Raw genomic sequence first — 25,675 nt, forward strand, 5'->3', positions numbered from 1 at the left:
GCAATGTCTCTAGTGGTTGTCAAATTGGTAGGTGGAGGTTTGTTCATCGGTGATTCTTCGATTCCAAGGGAAGGAGGATGGGATTTTTTATTCATTAGAGGGTTCTTAATAAGATGAATGATTGTGTGTGGTCAGTCCCATTATTCAAATTGTGAAAAGTTGTGTAAAGATGATGTGGCATATTATGGCTGAAGGGTGTAAAAAAAAGGTTTTACACCCTGTCCTTATCAATTTTGGACTCATTTTTTATATAGTATATAAAGTATGTCATATTAGGATCTGACTTGAGTCTTGTTTTCCTGTGCATTGGACCTATTGTGATTCAAACTATTGCCACACATCCACATTCTAATAGGTATAATGCACAAAAGAAGTGGACCCAATCCCTGCCTATCATATTTTGGGGCAGTTTTGGCATAATAATGAACGAATTAAAATAGTTCTAACAGACCCCACAAACCATTCACCTAACGACGTGTTCCTCTTGATACACAATTAAACTCATTCCTTACATGTCCCTTTTGGCATCGTTGATTTTTTAACATGGATTGAAGAGAATCCTTACTTCATTGAGTAAGCAATAATCCAAGATGTAATCTCTCATTTTTAGTTTATAAAGCTGTTTTGTTTCTTTTCTGATTATAAATAAATAATAATAAAATAAAAAAAATAAAAAAAAAACCTCATTTCTTACCAAGAAAATATAAGGATACAACTTTTGTGTAACAATTTTTACGGAAACTATAATATGATCAAATATGAGCGGTGAAAAACAAATATGCTTTACTTTTTGTTAGAAACAAATGGTAAAGAACGAATGGTAGATCGTAATGAAAATAATTGACGGCCCATAATGGTGGTAAAAGTAGTGGTCCCTACGTAGGGCCGAAACTCCCTTAAAATACGTACATCTTTTCTTTACAGCACATGTACAGCCGGTCAATCTCTGCATTGTTTCTCAAAAAAAGAAAAAAAAGTCAATCTCTGCATAATTTTATATCTCATCACATCTCAATCTCTGGGGAGCTCCACGCAAATAAGAGCACATTCAGGAACTTATTCGAAATTTACTCAAATAGCACACCTGAAAGAATTCTGAATCCTCGCTCTCTCTCGCGCTAGCCATGAGTCTCTTTGGCCTCGGCAGGTAAATAATTAAAAAAAAAAAATGTACTTCTCTTTTTATTGGGTTACTTTATGTGAAGAAGATTAGATCAGATTAGTGATTTTAGATAGTGACTTCGAACGGTTATATATTTACTTTTTATTTATTAGGCATAATTGCAAATGGGTTCAAAAAGCTATATGATCAAGATTGTGTATATGGGTTTTTATTTTTATTTTTTTTATTTTATTTATAATTATTACAAAAATACTAACACACAATAGAAGCTTCATAGTTGCCCGTTTGAATGATTTTTAGACATCTGGTCGAATAGAAGCTTCATGGTGGAATAAGAGGTCTGGGTTGATACCCACCTACACCAAAAACAAATTGATTTCTTGGCATGATGATAAAGAGCAATTGTGGACACCATATGTTAAAATTATTTATCAAAAAAGCAAAAATTACTTGAATTGAATGGGTCCAAAATCCAAATTGAAGTTCAATTTTAGCATTCTATAGTTGTTTTTGCGTTATAATATTCTAACTAGTTGAGAATATGAGATAAAGAAGTTATGTGAGTAGATGTGGGAAGTTATTTAGTTATAAGAGAGTCGGGAAATGGTGAAATAAGGAAAGAGAAACTATAAAGGAGAAAGTGGTGGGGAATACGGGTTAGAATTTGAGTGATGGTAGTTCATTTTAAATGGTGTTCTTGAATTTTTCTTTTGACTATTTTAGTCTTGGTTGTAGATATTTGATCTTCTATTAAACACGTAATTTTATCTAAAAGTTATTTTGGGTATTCAAAAGATGAAGCTAAAGTGGGAAATCCCCGTTCTAATTGTACACAAGATGCCGTGAGTGCATTGTGCTGATGGATTTCATATGAAGTGAAGGTTGAAGTTTTAGAATGAATGAAGTGTTGCATAACAACTTTGGTCTTCATGAAAACTTCCCCTGTTCATTCCTTTTTCATTATAAGAACTAAGCAATAGTTCTGTCAACATTTTATGTGTATGAACTATGATGGAGAATCATTCCTTTATTAGAAAGGAATAGACATGATGGTTTCACTCTAAAATAGAAGAAGAGGAAAGTTTTTGCAGCATCTCGTGTTTTCTTCACAATGATCAAAAGTTTCAAATTCTGAAAAAAGAAACCGCTGATTATGGTGATAGTATTCACTTTATGGATTCAAATTCTGAACAAGTTTTTGCAGCATCTTCTAATTGGTTGATATGCTTATTCAAAAATTAATTAACTTGTTCACATATATGGATTCAGATGCATTTGCCTGTTTATGATGATATCTTGGTTCTGCTGGTAGACATCTGCTGTCTGCACCTTAAAATTGACTGTTCACAATGTCTGTGGTGTGCATTTTTTAAGTGGTGTATTTTTAATAGATAATGTTGGTTATTTATATGCTATAGGGGCATTTTCAATTAGACATAATAAATGATAGTTTGAATTGGTGAGCTAAACGCGTGGTCTCATTTTTTTATATCTTGATTACTTCTTTCAGAATGTAATTTTCTTCTACAAATACAATCTTGCTTAGAAGAAAAAGAAATAATATATGCTATAGGTGCATTTCCACCAGATATAAATAAATGACTGCTCAATTGTTGAGCTAGTTGCCTAGCATAATTGAATTATATGCTATTGCTTTTGTCAGAATGCAACTTCCTGAAAGATATGGCACCAAGAAGGACAGGGCTTGCTTTGAGAAAGGAGCCCTCTTGTCTGTTTTTTCTATTATAGGAACGATTCTCCGTGATATGTTTAAGAGCCTTATATCAGTATTGTAGGATGCTTTTTTTTTTAAACAATGGAAAAGGGATGCCATTTAAATTGAAGAGGAGCGACCTTATTATGAAACACTTCCTCTGCCTTTGCAAAGCTTTAGTGATTACTTCTTAAAAAGTCCAAAAATGCGACACACCCGAGGAGAGAATGTGTTTTGCAGTTAGGTTTAAATGTAAATCCCAAAAAAAAAAAAAGATTGTCCAATGAGCTCTAGCTCAAATCCCACCTCTTCCCCCACATAAGGAAGGGTGGAGGGTAAGTTGTGGGTTCAAAACCCACCGGGAGTGTTAAAAAAAAAATTCAATGATTGGGTATGAATGTAAAGGACATTGCTATTACTTAAGAAGTGATAATGAGATCCTTGAAGAGAGTTTGATTATGTAGGGACGGCAGTGTTATATGGATGACTTTATGTATTGCAAGATTATAGGGGAGATATACATGCTCAATGATTGGTTCTAAACTAAAAGGAAGAAGGCTTTTGCTTTATAAAAAAAATTAGATAGTAAACTTTGGACAGGTAAGCTAATGTTGTCTATTTTATTAAACTCGTAGTGGATCCTTGAATAATCTAGACCAGGGGCCTCTCATTATGAGAAACATGGTGGTGAAGTTCAAAGCATATAAATGTATTGTACCAAAGCTAGTTAATTTAGGGTAAAATGAGTCAAGAGTGCATTGGGAAGTTTTTTTCCAGGCTATTTGTACATTTTTATGTATGTATTTATTTTAATTTGAAATTATTATTTTTGCTGGGAATGACTATTTATACAAGTTTCTACCTGACTTGATGCCAAAGTTTCAGTATGTGGTTCTATTGCTCCTTTGGTGTGTGTGTGTCCTTGTAGGTGTGAAGATCATGGTTTTGTGCTGTTCATAAATATTCCTTATTACATTAGATTTTATTTGAATATTGATGCCCTTTAAAACCATGTGATGCACCTCTTTTGCTGATATATATTCGCCTTTTTAATTCTTCTGCAAACAGAAACCAAAGGACATTCCGCCCAAAAAAGAGTGCACCCTCAGGGAGCAAGGTTAAGTCCCTTTTCTATCTAGTCACATCTCTTTCTTGGTGCTTTGGGTTTTACAAGATTTTTAAAATGTTTTTATTTATTTATCTGTTTTACATGGGTGCTCATTCGTTTTTTGTACCATCAGAAAATCTTGTATTGCTTACTCTTGTATGGGAAAGAACTTGCTGCAATCATCATTGTCTCTTCAGTCTTCGCCATCTTTATTGTCTTTGTCATGAACACCACCACCACCACCATCATCAACACTTGCTCTCTCCCTCTCTCTAGTGTAGGATCTTTAGGAATTCAGTACCAAATTAGAACAGTAGATATTGACTGATGCCCTTTATCCAATATTTGTCATGGCTCACTAGACCTTAGTTTTTGGTGCTTTATGTGCTTTGTCTTTATTTTTTTTCTTTTTTAGGGGTCAGTTTCATGATACACACACACACACACACACACACACATATATATATATATATGGGAGACTTATGTGGGTTATCTGAGTTGTTGATGATCCAGATTTTGGCCTTTTGATTTAAGGCTCAAAATATGTAAGACCAAATTCACTTTTGGAAATAGGTTTTAATTGTTTATAGCAAAAGTGTAATAATTAGTTACAACTAATAAGGAGTAAATCTCCAATTCTTAAGAAGAAACAGCTACACAGACAGTGATGATAAAGCATGAAAGTAACACCTGTTATTTCATAGATGAAAATTATGCTTAATACTTATGTCATATAGTTGCCAGTCTGTGGATCACTTGTTGTTACACTTTTCATTTGCCTGTAGGATGTGGTTCTTTGTATTTTCTGTAATAGGAATTGATTGGGTGATGCTAGAGAATATGATAGATGACTATGCTTGTTGGAGAGGGCTGTACGGTTGACATACTAATAGTCTTATTTGGAATTCTAATCCTCAGTGTGTTATGTGTACAATTTGGAGAGAGAGGAATACTTGAATGTTTAAAGGGGTAGAGTCGTTGAGATGAAATCTATATTTTTACTTTCTTTGTTTGAGTGTTGTATTATAATTGGTGGAATGTCTTCTATTTCTTTAGTAGATCTTAGATTGTAGTTCTTTTGGAAACAATTTTAGAGTTCATTTATTAAAATTCATTATTACTTATATAAAAAAACTATCCCCAACAAATCAAATATGCTTATATCCCTTAGTTTGATCCCTAGTGAACGTATATCTACATAGAGAGAGCATATTTTTCTTTTTGATAGGCTGAAAAATCATTCTTGGTGAAGGAGAACAAGTTTATGCATATGCATCTGCGTCATATTGCTTCTATCAGCAGTCACTTTATCCAATTAAAACAAGATTTTAAGACCTAAACCTTTAGCAAAGAGTCCTCTCTGCTGCAAAATCAATTTCCAGGGTTGTGGGAGCAGGGCCCAATTTCAATGCTGGAAACATCCCAGGAATTGGCTGAAATCAGGTCCTTTTGTTGTGTGAATGTCAACCACTTGGCGCCCGCAGCTTGGTCATGTTATGGGGCTGTTCCAGCCTTTTCTTTAAAGGACTATCCTGCTGCCTACAAAGCCCCTTTAGTCCATGTCATTTCATTGGGGCCTTATTTGGATCCAGTGGCTGAAATATGATTGGCAATAGTTTATTTTGGGGATAACATGTGCTGAGAAACAATTGAGTGGTAAAAATGGAGAGAGAAACAAGGTTGAGTCAATGCAATGGTACTTCTTTAAATGCATATTTAATGAATTGAATAACCATGTAGAAAATGTATTTGATATTCTTTTTGATATGATGATCAAGTTGCCATTTCCAGAGCCTCTGGTCCAGTTCTTTAGATCTCTCTTATTGTGGCTAATTGAAATACATTGCCTCTTTATTAATGATTCTCTGATTGTTATTTTATTGGTATAACTGAAAGCTCCAATACTTATCCTGTTCTATTGCAGGGGGCACAACTTAGAAAGCACATTGATGCCACCCTAGGTAGTGGAAACCTAAGGGAGGCTGTAAAACTTCCTACTGGGGAGGACTTGAATGAGTGGCTTGCTGTCAACAGTAACTCTCTCTTTCTCTCTCTCTCTCTTGCATGCATGTGTGCACTTACAATTTCAGAATATGTAGCCTGTTAATGTATGTGAGTTTTTCCCGTCATTTTAAGCCTGTCAATCTGCTAGGTTTAGTACAATCATGTGCTATTCAGCTGTATTATCTAAGTTGTGTAATGTTCTTTATTTAGCTGATGCTTAAATGTAATAATACTTTTTTCCAACCAATTTTTGCTTTGCTGCAGCTCTTGCATGAGATTCAAATTTGAAGTGGGTTTTTTTTTTTTTTTTTCAGCTGTGGATTTCTTCAACCAAGTAAATTTGCTCTATGGGACCCTCACAGAATTCTGTACTAATGAGAATTGTCCAACAATGACAGCAGGCCCCAAGTATGGAATAATATTGAAACCTGTATTTTTTTTTTTTTTTTCATCTTCTTTTATGACATTTAGGGTCTGTTTGGGATCCGTTTATTTTACTGAAACTGAAAACTTTTTGTTGAAAGTACTGTAGATAAAGGTAAAAGTTAACTAAAATAATACAGGAAGACCCATGAATAGTACCAAAAAGTGCAGTGGGACCTATAAATAGTAACAAAAATAAGTTGTATAATAAAATAAGTTGGCTTTTTAAGTTGTAGCCAAATGCACACTTAGTTTATAGAAATTCAATAGTGTTACTTTCCACTGATTTTTTCAAATTTCCTCCAATTTGGTAGTAATTGGGATATTTCCATTGGTGGGTTCTTTTCCATCTACAGTAACATATAAAGTGAGAAGTTGGTCTCTCCCTCACCTAATTAAATTGTTTGTATAAAATTTTTAAAAATCCAACTAAATTAATAGCTTTTGGTCTACCCATATTACTTACATGGTATTAAATATGTAAATGAAGTCCTTTCAACCTCACTTTGCCTCACTTGTCTTGCACATGGTTCCATTTTGTGTGGCAATGTTACTTGTTACTCCCAGGTAACTACCACATAACTGATTTTCTTGTCTAAACAAGCATCATGTCTACTGACCTTTACTACTTTAAAACTTGAAAGAAGTTGTTTCTTTTTGGCAGTTTTTGCTATAATTAATCAGCATATGGATTATTTTTCTGATCATTTTGGGGAAGACGTGGTTCTAAATGTGATATCTAGATGCATTGTGTATGTATTTTTGGGTTAATTGCACCTCCCACCCCCAACCTCCTTCAACTATGGTGCCGTTGAAGTGTACCCATTAAACTTCAAAAGTGAGTAATGCCCCTCTCCCCAAACAAGGAAAATATCATAGACTACAACTCCCTTGCCATGACACTGTGTAGAAATAGGTGATTCACTCTCTCAGTTTTACACATGAAGTACCACTCCAAAATAATTACACCCCGCTTCCTTAAGTTATCATTGCTTAGTTTTGTAGTTTAGGGGGACATTTCAACTGCACCATAGTTAAGAGGGGAAAGTGCAATTTGCCATATATTTATTTACCAGAATCTTTAACATTGAAGACTTTTTTTTTTTTTTTTTCCCCATATATTTTAAGCCTATAGATTTACAAACTAATCTATATTTTTAGTACATGCCTCCTGGAATGACATAAACTGATTAAATGGTGATATAAAATGAAATGCCTATATAAATCTCTTGAAATAATTTTTGTTAGAATCAGTTATATTTAAACATCCACACCCCCCCTCTCAACAAAAAAGATAAAAAGGAAAAAAGAATAAAGAAGTGTTAAAACTCTAGATAGATACACTTATCAAAAAAAAAAAAAAAAACTCTAGATAGATATATGGATAATTGTAAGTATAGATTTACAGTTTCTGATATGCTTATAAATTTTACAGATACGAGTATCGGTGGGCAGATGGTGAAAAAATCAAGAAACCTATTGAGGTTTCTGCTCCAAGATATGTTGAACTTTTAATGGACTGGATTGAAGGCCAGCTTGATAATGAATCCCTTTTTCCTCAAAAGCTCGGTAATATCCATTGTCATATTTGTACATTATCTCAATTATATCTCTATGCTTTTTATATTTATTTGTTCTAGTAAAAATTTCATAGGGTCACCCTTTCCTCCCAACTTCAAAGATGTTGTCAAGACAATATTCAAAAGATTGTTCCGTGTATATGCCCACATCTACCACTCTCACTTTCAGAAAATTGTAAGCCTCAAGGAGGAGGCCCATCTAAATACATGCTTCAAGCATTTTATACTATTTACTTGTGTAAGTCTTCTATATCTCAATGACTAATTTATTTTTCTTTATTCTTTTGTTTGAGTTCTTCATTCCATGGTGGTTTCATGAACAGAACTAGCATCTATTGACCATCAACATGATCTTGAAATAAATACCATAATTTATTCTCTATATAATTTTTGTACTCAGTCTGCATAATATTAAAGAAGTGAAACTTGATAAGAAAGGAAAATAAGTAACCATAAGAGTCTACTACTACTCTAGCAAATCTTGATTCATGATCATCTGATGATCCAAAAGCCTGCCTTTTTCTTCCCTTAATCATGCTTTTGAAAGACAATATTTCTAAGTTACACCAGAATCTTATATATATATATATATATATATATGATAAAACCATGCTAAATTCTAAAGATTCTATAGCATTATTCAAGCATTTGATTTAATATACTATATGATGCTTGTGGATCACTAGTCAATGTGTTTGTCATAGCATGTGAGGTCGTCAGTTCATGACCCACTTGGTGCGTAACTTGAGGTTGTAGGTTCATGACCCACTTGGACTGTAACTTACCAAAAAACAAAAAGGGAATAAAATATGTGTATTTCAAGTCATGCATAAGTTTTACATTTCTTAATCCTGAGCTTTGTGACTTCAATTTTTTGCGAAATTCTTTAATCTTTTGTAACAACTCAATCATACAAGATGGGTTTGGTTTTAAAAATCACTTCTCTCATTTCTTTATGCTTGTTTTGGATCTTTGGAGCTGGCAAGGGTTCCTACAGCAAATATTCTATGTTTTGAGATAACATCTGGTAATTCTGAACCTAGGCGATGCCTTGCTACCATCATAAGACTAAATTTGTTACAGTGGGATGTAAATAATATTAAAGAAGCCAACAATTTGTTGCATTATCATTGATTGATGCAACTTCCTATTTAGTAATAGTCTGCACAAGTGTTCAGAAAGATCAAAATCAAAGCTGACATTGGGGAACATCCCATTGTAACAAATCAAAGCTAGCATTAGTTTGCAGAATGTTGGCATTAACCTCAAAGTGAGATCTCGTCCATTTTTGTGCTTGTTCATTTTACACTAGGATTTGCAATTGGGGAACATAACTTTTTATTTTTTATTTTAAAGATAAAGAACTTGAAGCATTTCCTAGCATGAAAGCTTTGTTTCCTTGATAATTTGAGACTTAGGGGTTTTGATTTTGTTGATTGGTGTATTATGTGTCATTGTTGTGGGGAGATTGTGGATCACTTAGGGGGTGTTTGGATTTCATGTTTCCATAACTCATAACTCTGTTTCCATTACCTATAGTTCAAAAATGGTGGGACCCATGACTGAGAGACTTGTTTGGATTTCATGTTTTCATAACTCATAACTCTGTTTTTATCACTTAATTCTCTGATTTTTAAGTGATAAGTTATGGAAACTGAAAACACATTTTAGGTATTTTTAGTTTTCATAACTCTGTTTTCAATGGCATTTCCGTAATTAAAACTACATATGGATCCCACGGTCAGAGTTAGCCAACTTTTGACCCTCTTTTTTTTTTTTTTTTTTTTTTTTTTTTTTTTTTTTCACTAGTTCGGTTTCTTCATCATTTTTTTTTCTTTTTCCTTTCACACTATTCTTCTTCTTTCACTAGGTTGGGGTTTCTGGGATTTTTTTTTTTTACTGGGTTCGGTGAGTTTGGGTACTGAGGGTTAAAGGAAAAAAAAAAAAAAAACATAAAAGCTGCACCAAGTGACAGATATGGGGCCCACAAACAGTTGAAAAATATCGAGTGATGACAAGTTGAGTGATGGTGCCAAACACACTTCGTGTAGAGTGATGGGGTATTTTAAGTGATGAGTAATGAGTGATGAGTAATGAGTGATGAGTGACGAAAATTAAGTGAGGAGTGGTGAGTGATGAAAAATAAAAATCCAAATAGCCCCTTATTGCATCATTGTGCGAAGGCTCATTGGTTGTGGAGTTTTGTTCTTAAATCTTTTGAGATTTCGTGAGTCTTACCAAGAACAGTTCCAAAGCACTTATTGTGATGTCTTTGGAAGGAGTGCAATCGGCAGACTTTTGAGGACTCTTGAATAGCTCCAGAGATCAGTTGTTTGCCTATTTTAGTGGATCTCTATTCATCTCTATTTGACTAGTCTCGGGCTTGGGGACTCTCATCTAGTGATTCTCTCCCTTAGTTCCTTTGTTCTCTCCTCTTTTATACTTAGTTTTCTTCTTTGTTTATTCTCTTCTTTGTTTCTTTTTCTTCTTTGTAAATGCTGGTCAGCTTTGTGCTTTTCATGCATAAAGTAGATTTTTAAATATACATCTTTCTTACTCATCAAAAAAAAGAAAAAGAGCTTTGTTTCCTTGGATCATGGTTCTGCAGAATAATTTGTTTGAACCTCAGGTCATGGAAAACCTTAACATACTTACTCCATTAATCTTGGACGTAGCAAGTGGAGAGGCATCTCATTGCTTTCTCCATTAAGTGTCCCAATGTGTTTTGACTTTTGACATCCCAAATGTGCAATTTTGACATGTGTTTAACATTCTTTAACATACAATAAGCTATTTAGAGTATGTCTGATATAAAATGCACCTTGATTGTGAAGTTTTTAGCTAAACTTGTCACTGTGGTTTTGTGCAGGAATTTGTGCTAATTGACAGAAAGGAGCTGGCTCCACTTCAAGAGCTTATAGAATCCATTGTTGTTTTCTAAAGGGATCTGCGTATCCTGTGAAAGACTATATATAAGGGAACGATAATTAAATAAAGTAAAACAAACACTGGTTGTGAGTATGACTTTAGAGTTTGTCCTAAATTGCTTTATATTACAAATTCCTGTGAATGTGTGCTATATGTATGCCTTTGATTTTTTGAAGTGTTTCTATGCCAGCATTTCTCTCAATTATTATTTTTTATTTTTTTCTCCTTGTGGACCAAGAAAATGCTAAAAGCACATGAGCAGTCATCGCATTGGTGTCAAGAGTGCGGTTGTGAAAATGGCTGAAGGCTATCAAGCATCAGCTGATATGTAGGTGGCTTAAGAACATTTAAGTTGCAATGCTGTGCATTTGCTACATCCATTGATTTCTCAAATTGTCTCTGCCAACTTTTCACCTCGTGCTTGCGGACCAAGAAAGTGAATCAACCTGTGGACTGTGGTGGCATGTTTCATCCAATGAATGCACACCCACCAGCACCAAGGAGGGACCAACACCGCAAGAGTCAAGACTTAAGTCTGGTCTGTTGTCATCGCCCAGCAAGCTCAACCAAATTAGTTCTCTCTCTCCCTCCGAAAGTGTTCCAGCCTGCCAGGTTTTCCATGTGAGTGTGTGTTAGTTAAATAAACTTAAATTAAATCACCATCATGTCCCTCTTCTTCTAGGTTTTGCTATTCAACCAATATTTCAATTCCTTTTTCTTTTTTAGACAGTGTATGATTATCTTCCTTTGCATTAGCCTGCTGCTTCTGCTTTGGATGTCCCAAACTGACCATTTCCCACTGGTTGTTAAAACCCTTTTCTTCTTCTTCTTCTTCTTCTTCAGCTACAGTTCCTAATGATGATGACACTTTGACAATGGTTGAATCAGAATGTGATTTTGATGCAGATGATAGGAAAACTGTTGAATTGCCGCAAGGTGTAGTAGATGAGGTTGTATAGTAGTGTTGGTGGTACAACCATGGTTGAGTAGGAAAAACATGTGAATGAGGAGGGTATTGTTCACCATTCCATGGTTGCTATTGAGGGTGGTTATTTGACTGTTTTGTCACGGGATCCTGTTGATGTGTATTGCAACTTAAGAGCGGAGAAGGGTGCAAAGCAAACGCGGTGTGATTGGAAGATTAGATGATGCAACAAGTATTCCGTTATTCTGTTACTTTGGGACGGAGTCACAACAACCTTGCATTTAGAAGAATAATTTAGACTACATTTGAGTGTTTGAAGCAACCCTCTGAAGAAGTAAGGAAACTCTGTCTCTTTCCTTTCTTTGAACAGGTTGAACCATTTGTTGTGCTATTCGACTCCCTAATGTAGTATTCTTCTATCTACTTGAAAAGTTTGATGAAAATTGCGGTCTAGATGGATCATAGTTTCCGTGTTGACATGATCATATAAAGAAGGTCGCAAATATGTTGGAGAGAGTACACAAATGATTTCTTGAAGATCGTTTTAACTTTTGTTTTGCCCCAGTTAATATAAGAGGCCCAAAAGCAATGTACCATATCCTGAGGCTTGCTTCAACCCGCACTCAGAATGTTATTGTCAAAAATGCAACGGGCATGCTAAAGGTTTCTGCTCGAAATGATGTAAACCAGCTCTTGGATCTCGAGAGACTAGCATCAAGCGTTGTCTATGACCGTGTATTTGTGGTTATCACACCATTTCTTGGAGGACACTTCTCCATATGCGACGAAGGCTGAGGCAATGACAATGGACATTGTTGAATTGTTAAAGCCAATTGGAAACCAAAATCAAGGCAGGTTGGGAAACCAAAGCCTCAATAGAAGGAATATGGTTATGAAAGGCCACGATCCCATCAACAAGTGTTTTTTTTTTTAATAAATAGATTTCATCATTATCTAGTGTCCTTGTTTGCTCTTCAATGTGCCTTAAAACCACTTAATCCATGCATTAAAAAAGCAACTTATTTGGATTAGATTTGTAAGCCCTTGTTATTTACATGAACAGGGGCACACAGTACACACAACACAAGGTAACATAGAAAATGATGTAAACATCAACTGAAATCTCGAGTCCTCTTAATTTAAGGTGCTTTTTGGCGAATAAAATCCCCAAAAGCATCCAAAGCAGCCTCAGAGCTAGCAGGAAACCCATTCTCAAACTTAGCACGAAGCCTAGCAGCCCTCCCATGCATCTCTTGATCCCCCATTAGCCTCTCGATTCCTCTCACAATGTCCTCCTCTTTAACCATTTCTGAAAGATCATGAGCCACTTTATACCCAACTTTGAGATAGCTCACCACCAACTTGGCATTGTAGTGTTGATCACCCCTAATGGGCCATGCCAAAAATGGGACCCCACGCCCTATAGCCTCAGCTGTCGAGTTCCAACCACAGTGTGACAAAAATCCACCAGTCGATGGGTGACTCAGTATCAACAGTTGTGGTGCCCATCCCTTTATTATCAAACCCCTCTCACCCACTTTGCTATCCAGCCCATGTGGATAGTACCCTTCTTGGTTTTCTGAACCGGGTTGACCCCCACCACCACCGTGTTTGGGTATACCCGACCCGGGTTGTATGACCCAGATAAAAGGTTGGTTTGTTGAGTGTTCTAATGCGGCAGCTATTTGTGGGTACTCCTCCATGCTGGGACCCACTTCACTGCCGAATGCCACGTACAGTACCGAGCCACGTGGCTTCGAGTCTAGCCATTGGATCACCTCCTCCTCGGTGTAATTTGATTGGCGTTGCTGCTGTCTGATCTGACGGTCGCGGATGACCGAATTGGACGATGATGATTTCCAGTACTGTTCGGGCAAGAGTGGGCCCACGCCCCACGCTGGCATCTCCATCTGAGCTGTCATGTAGTCGATGAACGGACGCTCCAGATCGTCACACGTGTTGAACATCATCGCGATCGCGCCTTCAACTTCTGGAACCCACGGTGGCCGATCACCTGGTTTAGGCGGACCACCACCACCTCTACCACCGCCGCCTCCAGGTGGGCCGCCAGGTGGAGGACCTACAGGTTTTCGTTTAAGATCGGAGGGCGTAATGGCCATTTCTTCGGGTAACCCGGGAATGAATCGGGCCTCCTCGCCCGGGTTGAACTGACCGGCCTGGGCTTTCCACGCGCCCAACTCCATGGCGGCGGCGCACGCGCCGAAGCTGACGAAGCTGACGACGGGGATGTTGAATTTTTGGAAGACCTCTTTGGTCCACCCGATCTGGAAGTCGACGATGGCGCAGATGATGGGAGGTTGGGACTGAGAGCGGTTGGTGGTGATATGGGCTTGGAGTTCGAGTTCGGATTGCTGGCGGGTCGGATCAGATCCGGGGCGCATAGGAGGACCCGAGGTGATGTAGACGAAGGAAGTGAGTGGGTTTTGAGAGAAGGAAGAGGGAATCTGAGTGGGGGTGGTGCCGGAGATGGAGGGAATGACGAGGGTAGTGTGGAAATTGCGGGAGGAAAGGTGGGTGCAAAGCTCCATGCAAGGGTGAAGGTGACCTTGGCCAGCACCTGTAACAACAAATATCTCACCACCGACACCTCCCATCCTGTTCCTGTACTGTATTTAGATCCTTTTGCTTTGTTTTGGTTTGGAGTAACTTGTTTATATAAATATATAGAAGAAGAAGAAAGAAGATAATGATCAACAATGAAGAATTAGCGAGAGTGGGAGGGAGGAGTGTGTGTAACGATTACAGTGGAAAGCAAGTAAAGATGTTTTGGTTTTAGAGTTTGGACTGGCAGGTAGAGATGATAAAGGAATGAGGAAAAGCGGTTACGAATCGAATCGAGTGATATGATCTGATATCTGGCTTTAGTTTTAAACTAGGTGTGTCCCACTGTCTTGTTCTATGGATGACAATTGTTACTCGATTTGTGGATACTCAGTCTGACCCGATCTGATAAACAATAGGTTGGGTTTGGGTTTTTAAAATAAAACCCGAACCGATCTGGGTTTTTGCAAAGGAACGAGGAAAAGTGGTTACGAATCTGTAACGATGAGTGATATGATCGATAAAGGAACGACATCTGGCTTTAGTTTTAAACTAGGTGTGTCCCACTGTCTTGTTCTATGGATGACAATTGTTACTCGATTTGTGGATACTCAGTCTGACCCGATCTGATAAACAATAAGTTGGGTTTGGGTTTTTAAAATAAAACCCGAACCGGGTTCGGGTTGGATTTGGGTTTTTGCAATACCCACCTCGAACTTGAATCTAAACCCGACCTGTTTAGAATAAAATAAAATTACAAAAAAACCTTGACAAGAAGAAGAAATATATAGAAGAAGAAAGTAGATGATGATAAAGAAGGAAGGATTAGCGAGAGTGGGAGGGAGGAGTGTGTGTAATGATTACAGTGGAAAGCAAGTAAAGATGTTTTGGTTTTAGAGTTTGGATTGGCAGGTAGAGATTAAAGGAATGAGGAAAAGTGGTTACGAATGGAATCAAATCGAGTGATATGATCTGATTTATGACTTTAGTTTTAAACTCGGTGTGTCCCACTATCTTGTTCTAGGATGACAATTGTTATTCGATCCACAAGTATCCGACCCAACCCTTATGGATAATCCATAAATAGTAGGGTTGGGTTTGAGTTTTTAAAATAAAATTTGAAATGGGTTCGGATTTTTGTAATACCCACGCTGAATTTGAATTCGAACCCGACCCGTTTAGAATAAAAATAAAATTACATATAACTTATAACAAAACCTAACCCTAAATTCTCTCTCAACATACAACCGCCTCTCACTTTCAGACTCAATGCCTCAGCCCAGCCGCCCTCACCCTCCCTCACTCTCACTATCATCCCTACATCATCCCCATTCGTTCCCTCGCCTCACTGCCGCAGCCTAGCCTCCTTGCTTCCTTCATGTTTCTCCACCGGACCACCTAGTTCTCCATCTTTTTTTTTTTTTTGGGTTCATTTCGTCTCAATCATGTGAGTTTGTGTTTGTGTTAGGATTTGTATTTGTGTTTGTGTTTGTGTTTGTGTTTGTGATTTTGAAAGGGAAAATCAAAAATCTGAAATTTTTGTGTTTGTGTTAGGATTTTTGTTTGTGTTTGTGATTTTGAGTGGGAAAATCATAAATCGTAAATCTGAAATTTGTGTTTGTGTTTGTGATTTTGAAAGGGAAAATCATAAATTTGAAATTTTTGTGTTTGTGTTGGTGTTAGGATTTGTGTTTGTGTTTGTGATTTTGAAAGGGAAAATCATAAATCTTTGGTCATTGTTCATCCATCCATAATTTCCTGGTGGGTCTTTTTATTTTTCAATTTTTCAATTTCATTCTTTGATTTTCTCTACCTAAGTATACTCCTGCTAGTATAAAATCAAATATATATATTGTAAGGACACAATTTGTAATGACCCCAAGATAATATTGGGCTCGTACGTAAAGAGGCCCAAACAATATCATTTATAGAGCGTGGGTTTGAAAGGCTAGGCCCTGGTCACCGGACGGCGGTTTGTCGTGGTGTTCATACATAATTAAATCATGTTCGCTCTAGGAGTCTTTCTCCTGGAGGCGGGCTGGGAGGCTCTGGTTTTTGGCCATTTTTCCCAGCCTCTCTCCTGGATTGCTTGTTCCTCTTTTTATATTAACCTATATTCCTTATCCTTCGTCCACGTGTAGGATCAACTTTTCCAAGACTGATACTTGTCCCATTTGCCCATACCCAAAGTGGTTGGGGGTGGTTGTATAAGTTGAAGAGCATGGCTCTGTCAGGTGGAGAATGCTTTATGGCAGTTCTGGCAGCCTTTTAATCGTGCTGTTCCGCACTGTGATCACTTTTCCTTTTAGGGGCATTTATGGCATGCCGAGCAGGAGCTCATCCTCGACCATTTCCTTAGATCGTCCTTGACTCTCATGGTGCGTCCTCCGCCTTGTATCTCCTCGGCGCAAGCCTTGGGCCTTAACATGAAATGGGTTGGGGTCACAAACTCTCTGACCCCACACACACACACACACACATATATATATATATATGTTTGCCTAGATTCAAGCTGCTTGAATCTGTGCAAACATAATTTTTATTTTATTTTATTGGGCCACAATATAGGCTTCAGGCTTCAGGCTTCAGGCAATTTTCTTCTTCTTCTTTTTTTTTTTTTTTTTTTGGATTGGGCCATGGATTAGGCCTAAATCGGGGTGGGTTTGGTTTTAAAAAAAAACCCGTTTATTAAACGAGACGGGTTTGGGTTTTTGGATCTGGCCTGCAAATTGGGTTCGGTATAAAAAAAAACCTGCCTCGAACTAGGCCCGTTGCCATTCCTATCTTGTTCAAGACGTTTAGTTATCCAGTTTATTTTGTCTCTTGAGTGAGACAGAGTAGTATTTTTTTTCTTTTTTTTTTTTTTGGGCTAGGAGAAAATGGGTAAGAGGCGATTTAATCGCATTTTTCATTTAGGCGTGAGTGACTATAGCGGCATCCTATCTGTTGAGTCTGAGCCTGCAGGAGTAGGGGATCTGGATGAACCATAATTGTGCAAGAATTGAGATCAAAGACGCTAGTAAGCATGAGCTAAGATAAAAAAGTTTTTTTTTTCCCGAAGCGCTACCCTTTTGACAGTGATTTATACTTGTCTTTCCTTTTCTTTTAAGATTTTATCCTTTTTTATGCTTTACAAACATTTAAATGAATTAATTATATATAATAATGTAATTGACTTCATAATTGATTTTTCTTTTACTTTTGGTGTTTTTTTTTTTAAATTTAATTTTTAATTTCCAATCAAGACCATGGTAATTGATGGAAACTGTAGAGCGGAGAATAATGCCATGTCTATAAAAATTTCGCAACAAACAAAGAGCAAGGAGGATATGAGGCATAGAGAAAACCGAAATACATAACTCATAGTTGACCTCCTTTTGTCGAGATTACTGGCAAAATATGCTTTTAACAAAGCATGCATAAGTTTCGAACTTAGTCAATGCACCAATATCAGAAATTAGAGATTTTTGAGTTAAATTTTTTTTCAACTCCTAATTTCTAAAGACATTAAAAATAAAATTCAGCCATGGCAACATCATTAGGGGGCAAATTGTTATTGATGCATAAAGAAATTATGTCAATGGTAGGTGTAAAGAGGGAAAATTCCAGACTTATCACAAGCACATCATACTACCAAGTCCACAAAGTATGGCTAATTACAAAGCGCCATGTCCTGCTCTAGGTTCTACTATCACTATTCAGAAACCAATAGAAGTTTGCCAAGTGTCTTTGGAATAAAAGCATAAAAAGCAAGCAAAAAAAAAAAAAAAATCACACATCGTCGCGTGTAAGCGATGACATAAGCAGTCAGGCGCGTGTAAGCAGTAACATAAGCAGTCCAATCAGGCTGTAACATGTGTCACCAATTAGACTTTGCCATGTGTCACTCACTCACCCCAAACTCCTATAAATAGATGTCTTTCTAAGGCATTTCTACAGACACCAAGACATCTTAGGAGAGATCTTGGAAGACACCAAGACACCAAGACATCTAGAGCACAAGCAGCATCAAAGAAGATTCATAAGTACAGAAATTCTGCTGGAATCAAGCCTTGAAGCCTCTAGGAGCTTCAAGAACTTCAACTTCGAATACGAAGAACATTCGAAGAGAAATCATCCAAATCATCTTCCTAGATCTCAAAGGTCATTGGAATCAAGGTCAAAAGCCTCTAGAAACTTCAAGAAACTATAAATTGGTGAAGTTTTACGAATTCAAGCCTCCAAATCCCCAAAGAATTTCCACCACAAGCCTTCGAAGATGAAGAATGCACGAAGAACACACGAATAACGTGAAGAACAAAGAATTTCTAACAAGCTCATAGCCAAAGATTCATTATAATTTTGTTTCAAGGGTCATCGATCCATCCTTCATCCAAATTGAAGGATATTTGGTGTTCGAGTCAAAATCACATTATTACAATTTCAATCAACAAGTCTTTCAAGGAGACCGAATCAGAGAATCACTTTTTTGTAATTTCAGAGAATTGTATCACATATTCATCAATACAAATTCATATTTGTGAAACTATTTTACTTGTTTGATTTATTTCAAACTAGAAATTTAGTCGTCCACAAATTCTAGCACGCCCAATGGGACATTTCTACCTCTCATCTCATTCTCCTTCAAAGAAAGAAATCTTCATCATCTTGCTACCAACTTTAATGACCTCTAGCAAGAACATTCAAGCTTCAACAATAGCTACTTAAATTAGATTTGGTACGGCTACCACCAACAATTGCATTGGTGCAATCAATTGAAGCCAACCTAAAGCTCACAATTAACTTCAATCTCAATCAACTAAGGAAGCCAAGGTCTAGACAATCATCTCCTTAGACCCTCTTACAAGAAACAAGGTCATTAACAAGGACATCTCTACCTTGGAACACCTCAAGTATGGGGGCAAATCCCTTTTTTCCTTCACAAGAAGTTGGTCGCACGACTTCTCTCCCACTAAAGGGAACCCAAAAGATGAGATTTCATGTGCTCACTTCAATTCACTTTCTTCTCCATCATCTTGGGAAGTTATGTCAGTCATGATGACTAACACCTCTACGATGGAAGAAAAGATGGTTGAAATGGAATAAAGGGTCGTCCTTCTCACAAAAGCACTTGAAGATAAGGACCTCCAAATTGCAAATCTAATGAATAAACTTGAAATACAAGATCTTGGTGAATCAAGCCATGGTCCAAAGTTTCCATTTGGCTTCACTTCTACAAAGGATGACAAAGGGATAGGAAATGAAGACACTTCTTGACGTGAACAATCTACTTCAATTGCTTCGTTATTAGTCCAACAATTGCAAGACATGATAACAAATACCATCCGAGCACAATATAGAGGTTCTTCTACAAGTTCTCTCACATATGCAAAACCCTACACAAAGCGCATCAATAACATGAGGAAGCCAAATGGATACCAACCTCCTAAGTTCCTACAATTTGACAGGAAGGGCAATCCAAAACAACACATAGCTCACTTCGTAGAAACTGGTGAGAATGCAGGGATTCAAGGAGATCTCCTTGTGAAGCAGTTTGTCCATTCATTCAAGGGGAATGCCTTTGATTAGTACACAGACTTAGAACTTGAGTCAATCGACAGTTGGGAACTTGAAAGAGAGTTTTGACCAATTCTATAGTATGATGGAGCTTACTAATACCAAACAATGGGAAAATGAGCCAGTGGTCGATTATATCAATCAATGGCGTTCTTTGAGTTTGGATTGCAAAGATAGACTTTCTGAAATATTTTCCATAGAGATGTGCATCCAAGGCATGCATTGAGGACTTCTTTACATCCTTCAAGGGATAAAGCCCCAAATATTTGAAGAGTTAGCAACTTGTGTACACATTATGGAGTTAAGCATTGCTAGCCACATAAATACCAAACCTCCCATACTTGAGGAAAGGAAAGGAAGGAAGGAAGTAAGGAGGAATGACAGAAATACAAAAGTCAATCTCAAAGACCCAGTGGCTGTTAACACTGCCGTAGTTAAGATTCCAAGAAGAGGAGCAAAGGCTTGAAGGATGGCAAAAGAATGAAGTGCGTCGTCTGACTTTTAAGGAACGTGAACAAAAAATATATTCGTTCCCTGATGAAGATGTGCCAAACATCTTAGAACAACTATTACAATTGAAGTTGATTGAATTGCCAGAATGCAAGTGACCAGAAGACATGGGGAAAGTTGATGACCCTAACTACTGCAAATATCATCGCATCATTGACCACCCAATCCAAAAAAATTTCATCTTCAAAGAACAAATCATGAAGATCGCCAAAGAAAACAAGATTGATCTAGACTTTGATAAAGTTGTTGGGTTAAACTATGTGACCATTGCTTGTGGTGTACTTCCAACTTTCAAGCAGGGGGCAAAGACCATTGAAGCTCACAAGTTGATTAACAATGATGATGCAAGGATTAACCCTATCAATGGGAAGCTCTTGCAACACTTCTACACTTGAAAATCGAGGATCGCTTCTCGGTAGGAGCTTAAATTGCCTACCATAACGCTGCAAGGGTACATGATGTCTTCCCATTACCTTTGAAAGTGTAAGAATAAAGAGAAATTAATCCCTCTCTGGAAGAAAAAAAAAAAATCATGTGAACTACGTAGGTATGTAGGTAGCTTAGTACTTTTTACTAAGTGTAGTCATATGAAAAAGAAAAAGGATTGCAAATTGAGCTTGAAGAGTTTTTCTAAATGTCGTCAATGTGCTTTTGATATCCCTTTGATTGGAAAGGCATTGGTTAAGGCCAATCAACTGCTCACTACAATGATCAAAGGTCGTTGTAGTAGAAAATGAAAATTGAATGGAATCCACATAGCATTGTCGATCTTCTAGGGACATCCTCCCATACCTTTGAAGTATGCTTTGCATCATCTATCTCCTGAGGGCATGATCAATGGAAGCTCTTACATGAACGCCTCTCATTGGACTCCTCAAATGCTTCCAATTGTGGTTAGAATTGTTGCACACCTCCCCCTTAGAAATTCTGATGGCATCCATAACTTGTATGACTGACGAACCTTTGATACCTCGACTTTGAGTAGCTCCGATATTTCAAGATTTATCTTTTAAGTGACAATCATCTTTATGAGAATACCATGCAAACTTTGTCGAATGTTGTGGAATGTATGGGTCTTTTAGTTTTCTCTTTCCTCTATGAAATTTAATGGATGCTGGTGATTTAACATGGAAGAAGGCGGCATCGGCTAGAAAATATGTTCCTTTAGTAAAGTCATCTTCGCAAACTCTTTCCCACCATTGTTTGTAACAATGTTTGACTTAACTCTCGAAGTCTATGGAAAAAGCCGAAATGAATACCTTGGAATTTGTATTGCGACGAGTGAAAGATTGGTAGAATTGGTATAGACCTTTTAAAGATCCTATACGAACTTCTTCCTTCAAATCACTTGGAATGTCTTGATGAAATCCGAACAAGATCACTGCTATTCTGAGTCACATCATGTCTCTGAATTTGGTGTTGCATCATCTCTCCCCTAAGGGCATGTTCGTGCAATGTCAAAGTCTCGGCAGCATACTATGGCATCTTTAAAGTATTGGCGTCATTCTTCTCGCATTTTTAAGGTTTTGTTTGCATTTCCTTGCATTTTCAAGTCTTGATAGGGACTCCTTGCATCTTCAAGGTTTTGTTGGCAACTTCTTACATCTTTAAAGTCTTGATGGCATCTCTGAAATCTTGATGTCTGGCTACATTGCTATGTACCCTCGATGTTTGAACTATGTTGCCTCTGAAAATTGGTGCTAATGTAGCTTCACTATAAAGGCCAATATTGGCACGACTTCAATACAAATGAAGTATTGATGTGGCCTCATGGCAAAGATGAATATTGATGCAACTTCAATGCAATTGATGCAACTTTAATGCAAATGAAGTATTGATGTGATCTCATGGCAAAGATGAATATTGACACAACTTTAGTGCAAATGAAGTGTTGATGTGGCTTCATGGCAATGATGGATATTGGCACAACTTCAATGCAAATGAAGTGTTGATGTGGCTGGCAAAGATGAATATTGGCATGGTTTCAACGCAAATAAAGTGTCGATGCAGCTTTATGGCAAAAGAAAAGTGCTAGTGCAGCTTCATTACAAAGACGAATGATGGTGCGACTTCATAGCAGATGCAAGTGCAAATATAACTTCAATAGACAAAGTAGTAGTGATGTTTCAATGCAAATGCAAGTGTTGGTGTAGCTTCATGACAAAGATAAGTGGTGATGCGACTTCAATGCAAAGAAAAATATAGATACAACTTCATTGCAAAGGCTGGTGTTAATATGGCTTTAGTACAGGGACAAATGTTGGCGCGGCTTCATGGTAAAGACTTTTGATGTGACTACGTTACAAAAACAAGTGTTGATGCAACTTAATTACCAAGACAAAGGCTAGTAAAACTTTAAAGTCAAGTACTAGAGATAGCATCATTGTATCATGAACACCAATGATCACATTGTTGCCTAGATGACCGTCGCTATGACAACGTTAATAATGGATATCATTAAAAGATTGTTGTTGCAGGAAAAGAATGTGACAACATGAAGGCATACGTCACTGCAAGAATGTTGCTATCAATGAAATGCAAAGCCACCAAATGGAGGCAAACATAACTCTAAGAACATCAATATAGAGTTTGATGTTGAAGTCCAAAGATCAAGGAAAGTGTGCTACAAGACAACAACAAACAACAAAGAATTTGTCAAAAGAAGATCTCTTGGCAAGTGAAAAAAAAAAAAAAAAAATCTACAAGAAAAGAAGCTAACAAGTTCAAAGAAATAAGAAGCAAAAAAAAAAAAAAAAATCTTGAAAGCAAGAGAAGAAGGTAAAAGGCTAAGAATGCCTAAGTGATGGACGAAGCCAATTTCACAAACTCTTATATAAAGAACTTCTGCTAAAATAGCAGGCAAGAAAAATAAAGAAAGTCAAATGGTTCCACCAACTAGCTAGCAAAAAAAGATTATGTTCACATTTCAAAAATGTGAAAACAGATTGGAGTCAAATTTTGCAAACTCAAATGCACTCAAAATCAAGGAAGTCTGCACCAAATTTTGAAGATAAAGGAGGACATTCAATGAATAAAAGAGATAGAAAATGGTGGCTCACCACCTACCTCCTGACCCTCAAGTCTAAACATAGGCACCGCCTTGTCAAAGCCGCTGCCGCAAATAGAACAGAAAAGCCACATCAATCCAATACAAGACAAATTGTCACATGAGGCCTTCTCTTTTAGATTTGTGAAAGCCTAAACATCATTTCACAAAACTGACCCCACAGGGATCTTAGACGGACTTTGATCTACCAAACTTGAAAATTTCAGGCACAAAAGCCTTGCCACGCACCTCCACGTGCCGCTACAAGCTTTGAAGATCATGGCCAACTACTTCACATTCGTACAAATCCAGACTTCATCTCACGAAAGTGGCATTACCACTCGATCTAGCGGCCCCCAATCTACAAAACCCAGAAAAATCAACTCTAGAAGCTTATACATGCACCACCACTCACCACCAGATGCTTTAGAGTTCACAGCATTAGTTGCATGCGCTCTCACGCGTAACCCTAAACACACATGAGCATCCATGCGTGAACATGCGATGTCATGCGCTTCCACTCTTCCACGCACAGACACACTCCCTGCAGGCTTTTGACGTCATCTTGATGTCATCCTTCAATTGACCTGAACTTTTAGACCCGACCCGTTTTTTGACCCAAATTCGAATTGCTTGCCCAAAAAAAAAAAAAAGAGGAAAAAAAGGGGGTTTTGACCCGTTTTTTGACCCAAATTCGAATTGCCTGCCCCCAAAAAAGAAAGAGGAAAAAAGGGGGTTTTGACCAATTTGGACCTTTGACTTTGACTAAAAAGTCAAAATTTTCAAAACGGGCCTGTCCCACTCGGTTTTTTTAGTACATTCTGATTTTGGGATCCATTTCTTCATTCGAGACTCAGAAATTGCGCAAATGCTCCAATTTCTATAAAGTTGACTTTTGCATAAATCTTAACCAAAAGTCAAAATTTTCAGAAAGGACTTGCCTTGCTCGGTTTTTCATGTACATTCTGATTTTGGGGTCCATTTCTTCATTTGAGAATCCAAAATTGTTTAAATAGTTTGATTCTACAACTGTTGGCTTTGATGTGAACTTTGACCAAGAATCAAGATGTCCAAGCAAAGCCTATCCCATTAGATTTTTTGTGAAGATTCTGATTTTGAAATCTGTTTATTTGTTTAAGACTTGGAAACCACCCATCTGACCCACTTCTCCAAAGAACTGGCAGTGTCCAAAACTCAAGCTCCCAAAATCAAAAATTGAGATTCATCCATTTAGTCTAGATTCCCTCAGGGTCATCAAGACTTCCCTTTCAAAGAACAGATGAACTCTTACAAGTGTGTCCTAAACTTGAAATTTTATTGGGTCACATATTCAACCTACCATTTCGGTTTGGTGCCTCCCAGTCTCCCACCGACCATTCCTATTCGGTGCCAAACATTCTCATCTGCCATTCCCACCAAAAATTCCAATCCACCATTCTCATCTACCATTCTTCATCTCTTTGTTATAAATAGAAGGTTCAGATTCATTGAAACTCATCAAGAAAAATACACTAAATCATGAAATGAAAATCTGCTTCTTTCAAATCTTCAGATCCTCATTCTCACAGCCATTTCTCGCTATTGCTTCATTAGTCTCAACACCTAACAACCACTATTGCTTCATAATCAGCTTGAACCCAATCTTCTCATGGTTTAGTAGAAACCCTTCTCACAACATCATTGTAGTTTTAAGATCTAAACAAATTTTGTTTCCCCACTTAATGACCTCATTTGTCCATAAAATTTCACATAACCTAGCCCACATCATAATCTCATGTAACCTCAGATTTGCCTAGCCAGGAGATCTAAATTCAACAAACGCACCTGTTTCTAAGCTCAGGAGACTTCCTAACTGCATCAGCTTGAACCCAATCTTCTCATGGTTTAGTAGAAACCCTTCTCACAACATCATTGCAGTTTTAAGATCCAAACAAATTTCGTTTCCCCACTTAATGACCTCATTTGTCCATAAAATTTCACATAACCTAGCCCACATCATAATCTCATGTAACCTCAGATCTGCCTAGCCAGGAGATCTAAATTCAACAAACGCACCTGTTTCTAAGCTCAGGAGACTTCCTAACTGCTTTGAGAACCTTGTAATCTCTCTTCAATTGTTTTGTTTTTCAGTAGAGGCAGCAACTTAGAACCAAACAACAGCTTGGTTGGTTTCCAAACTAGGATCACAAGTTAGCT

General features: G+C 37.3%; 2 protein-coding genes across 2 annotated transcripts; one reads left to right on the forward strand and one right to left on the reverse strand.

Annotated features, from left to right (window-relative positions):
* Positions 1–926: 926 nt before the first annotated feature.
* Positions 927–11,070, forward strand: LOC115976196 (MOB kinase activator-like 1A). Its single transcript, XM_031097345.1, has 7 exons — positions 927–1,147; positions 3,906–3,954; positions 5,870–5,978; positions 6,264–6,357; positions 7,808–7,941; positions 8,027–8,190; positions 10,822–11,070. Exons 1-7 carry the CDS (start codon positions 1,125–1,127, stop codon positions 10,891–10,893), a joined length of 645 nt encoding a protein of 214 aa, XP_030953205.1. The 5' UTR covers positions 927–1,124; the 3' UTR covers positions 10,894–11,070.
* Positions 11,071–12,809: 1,739 nt separating this feature from the next.
* Positions 12,810–14,648, reverse strand: LOC115976195 (scopoletin glucosyltransferase-like). The gene has a single exon (XM_031097344.1). The coding sequence runs from the start codon at positions 14,418–14,420 to the stop codon at positions 12,945–12,947; it is 1,476 nt and encodes a 491-aa protein (XP_030953204.1). The 5' UTR covers positions 14,421–14,648; the 3' UTR covers positions 12,810–12,944.
* Between the last annotated feature and the right edge of the window lie 11,027 nt (positions 14,649–25,675).

The sequence above is a fragment of the Quercus lobata genome, chromosome 2 (assembly GCF_001633185.2).
Source record: "Quercus lobata isolate SW786 chromosome 2, ValleyOak3.0 Primary Assembly, whole genome shotgun sequence".
In the NCBI taxonomy this organism is placed as follows: domain Eukaryota; kingdom Viridiplantae; phylum Streptophyta; class Magnoliopsida; order Fagales; family Fagaceae; genus Quercus; species Quercus lobata.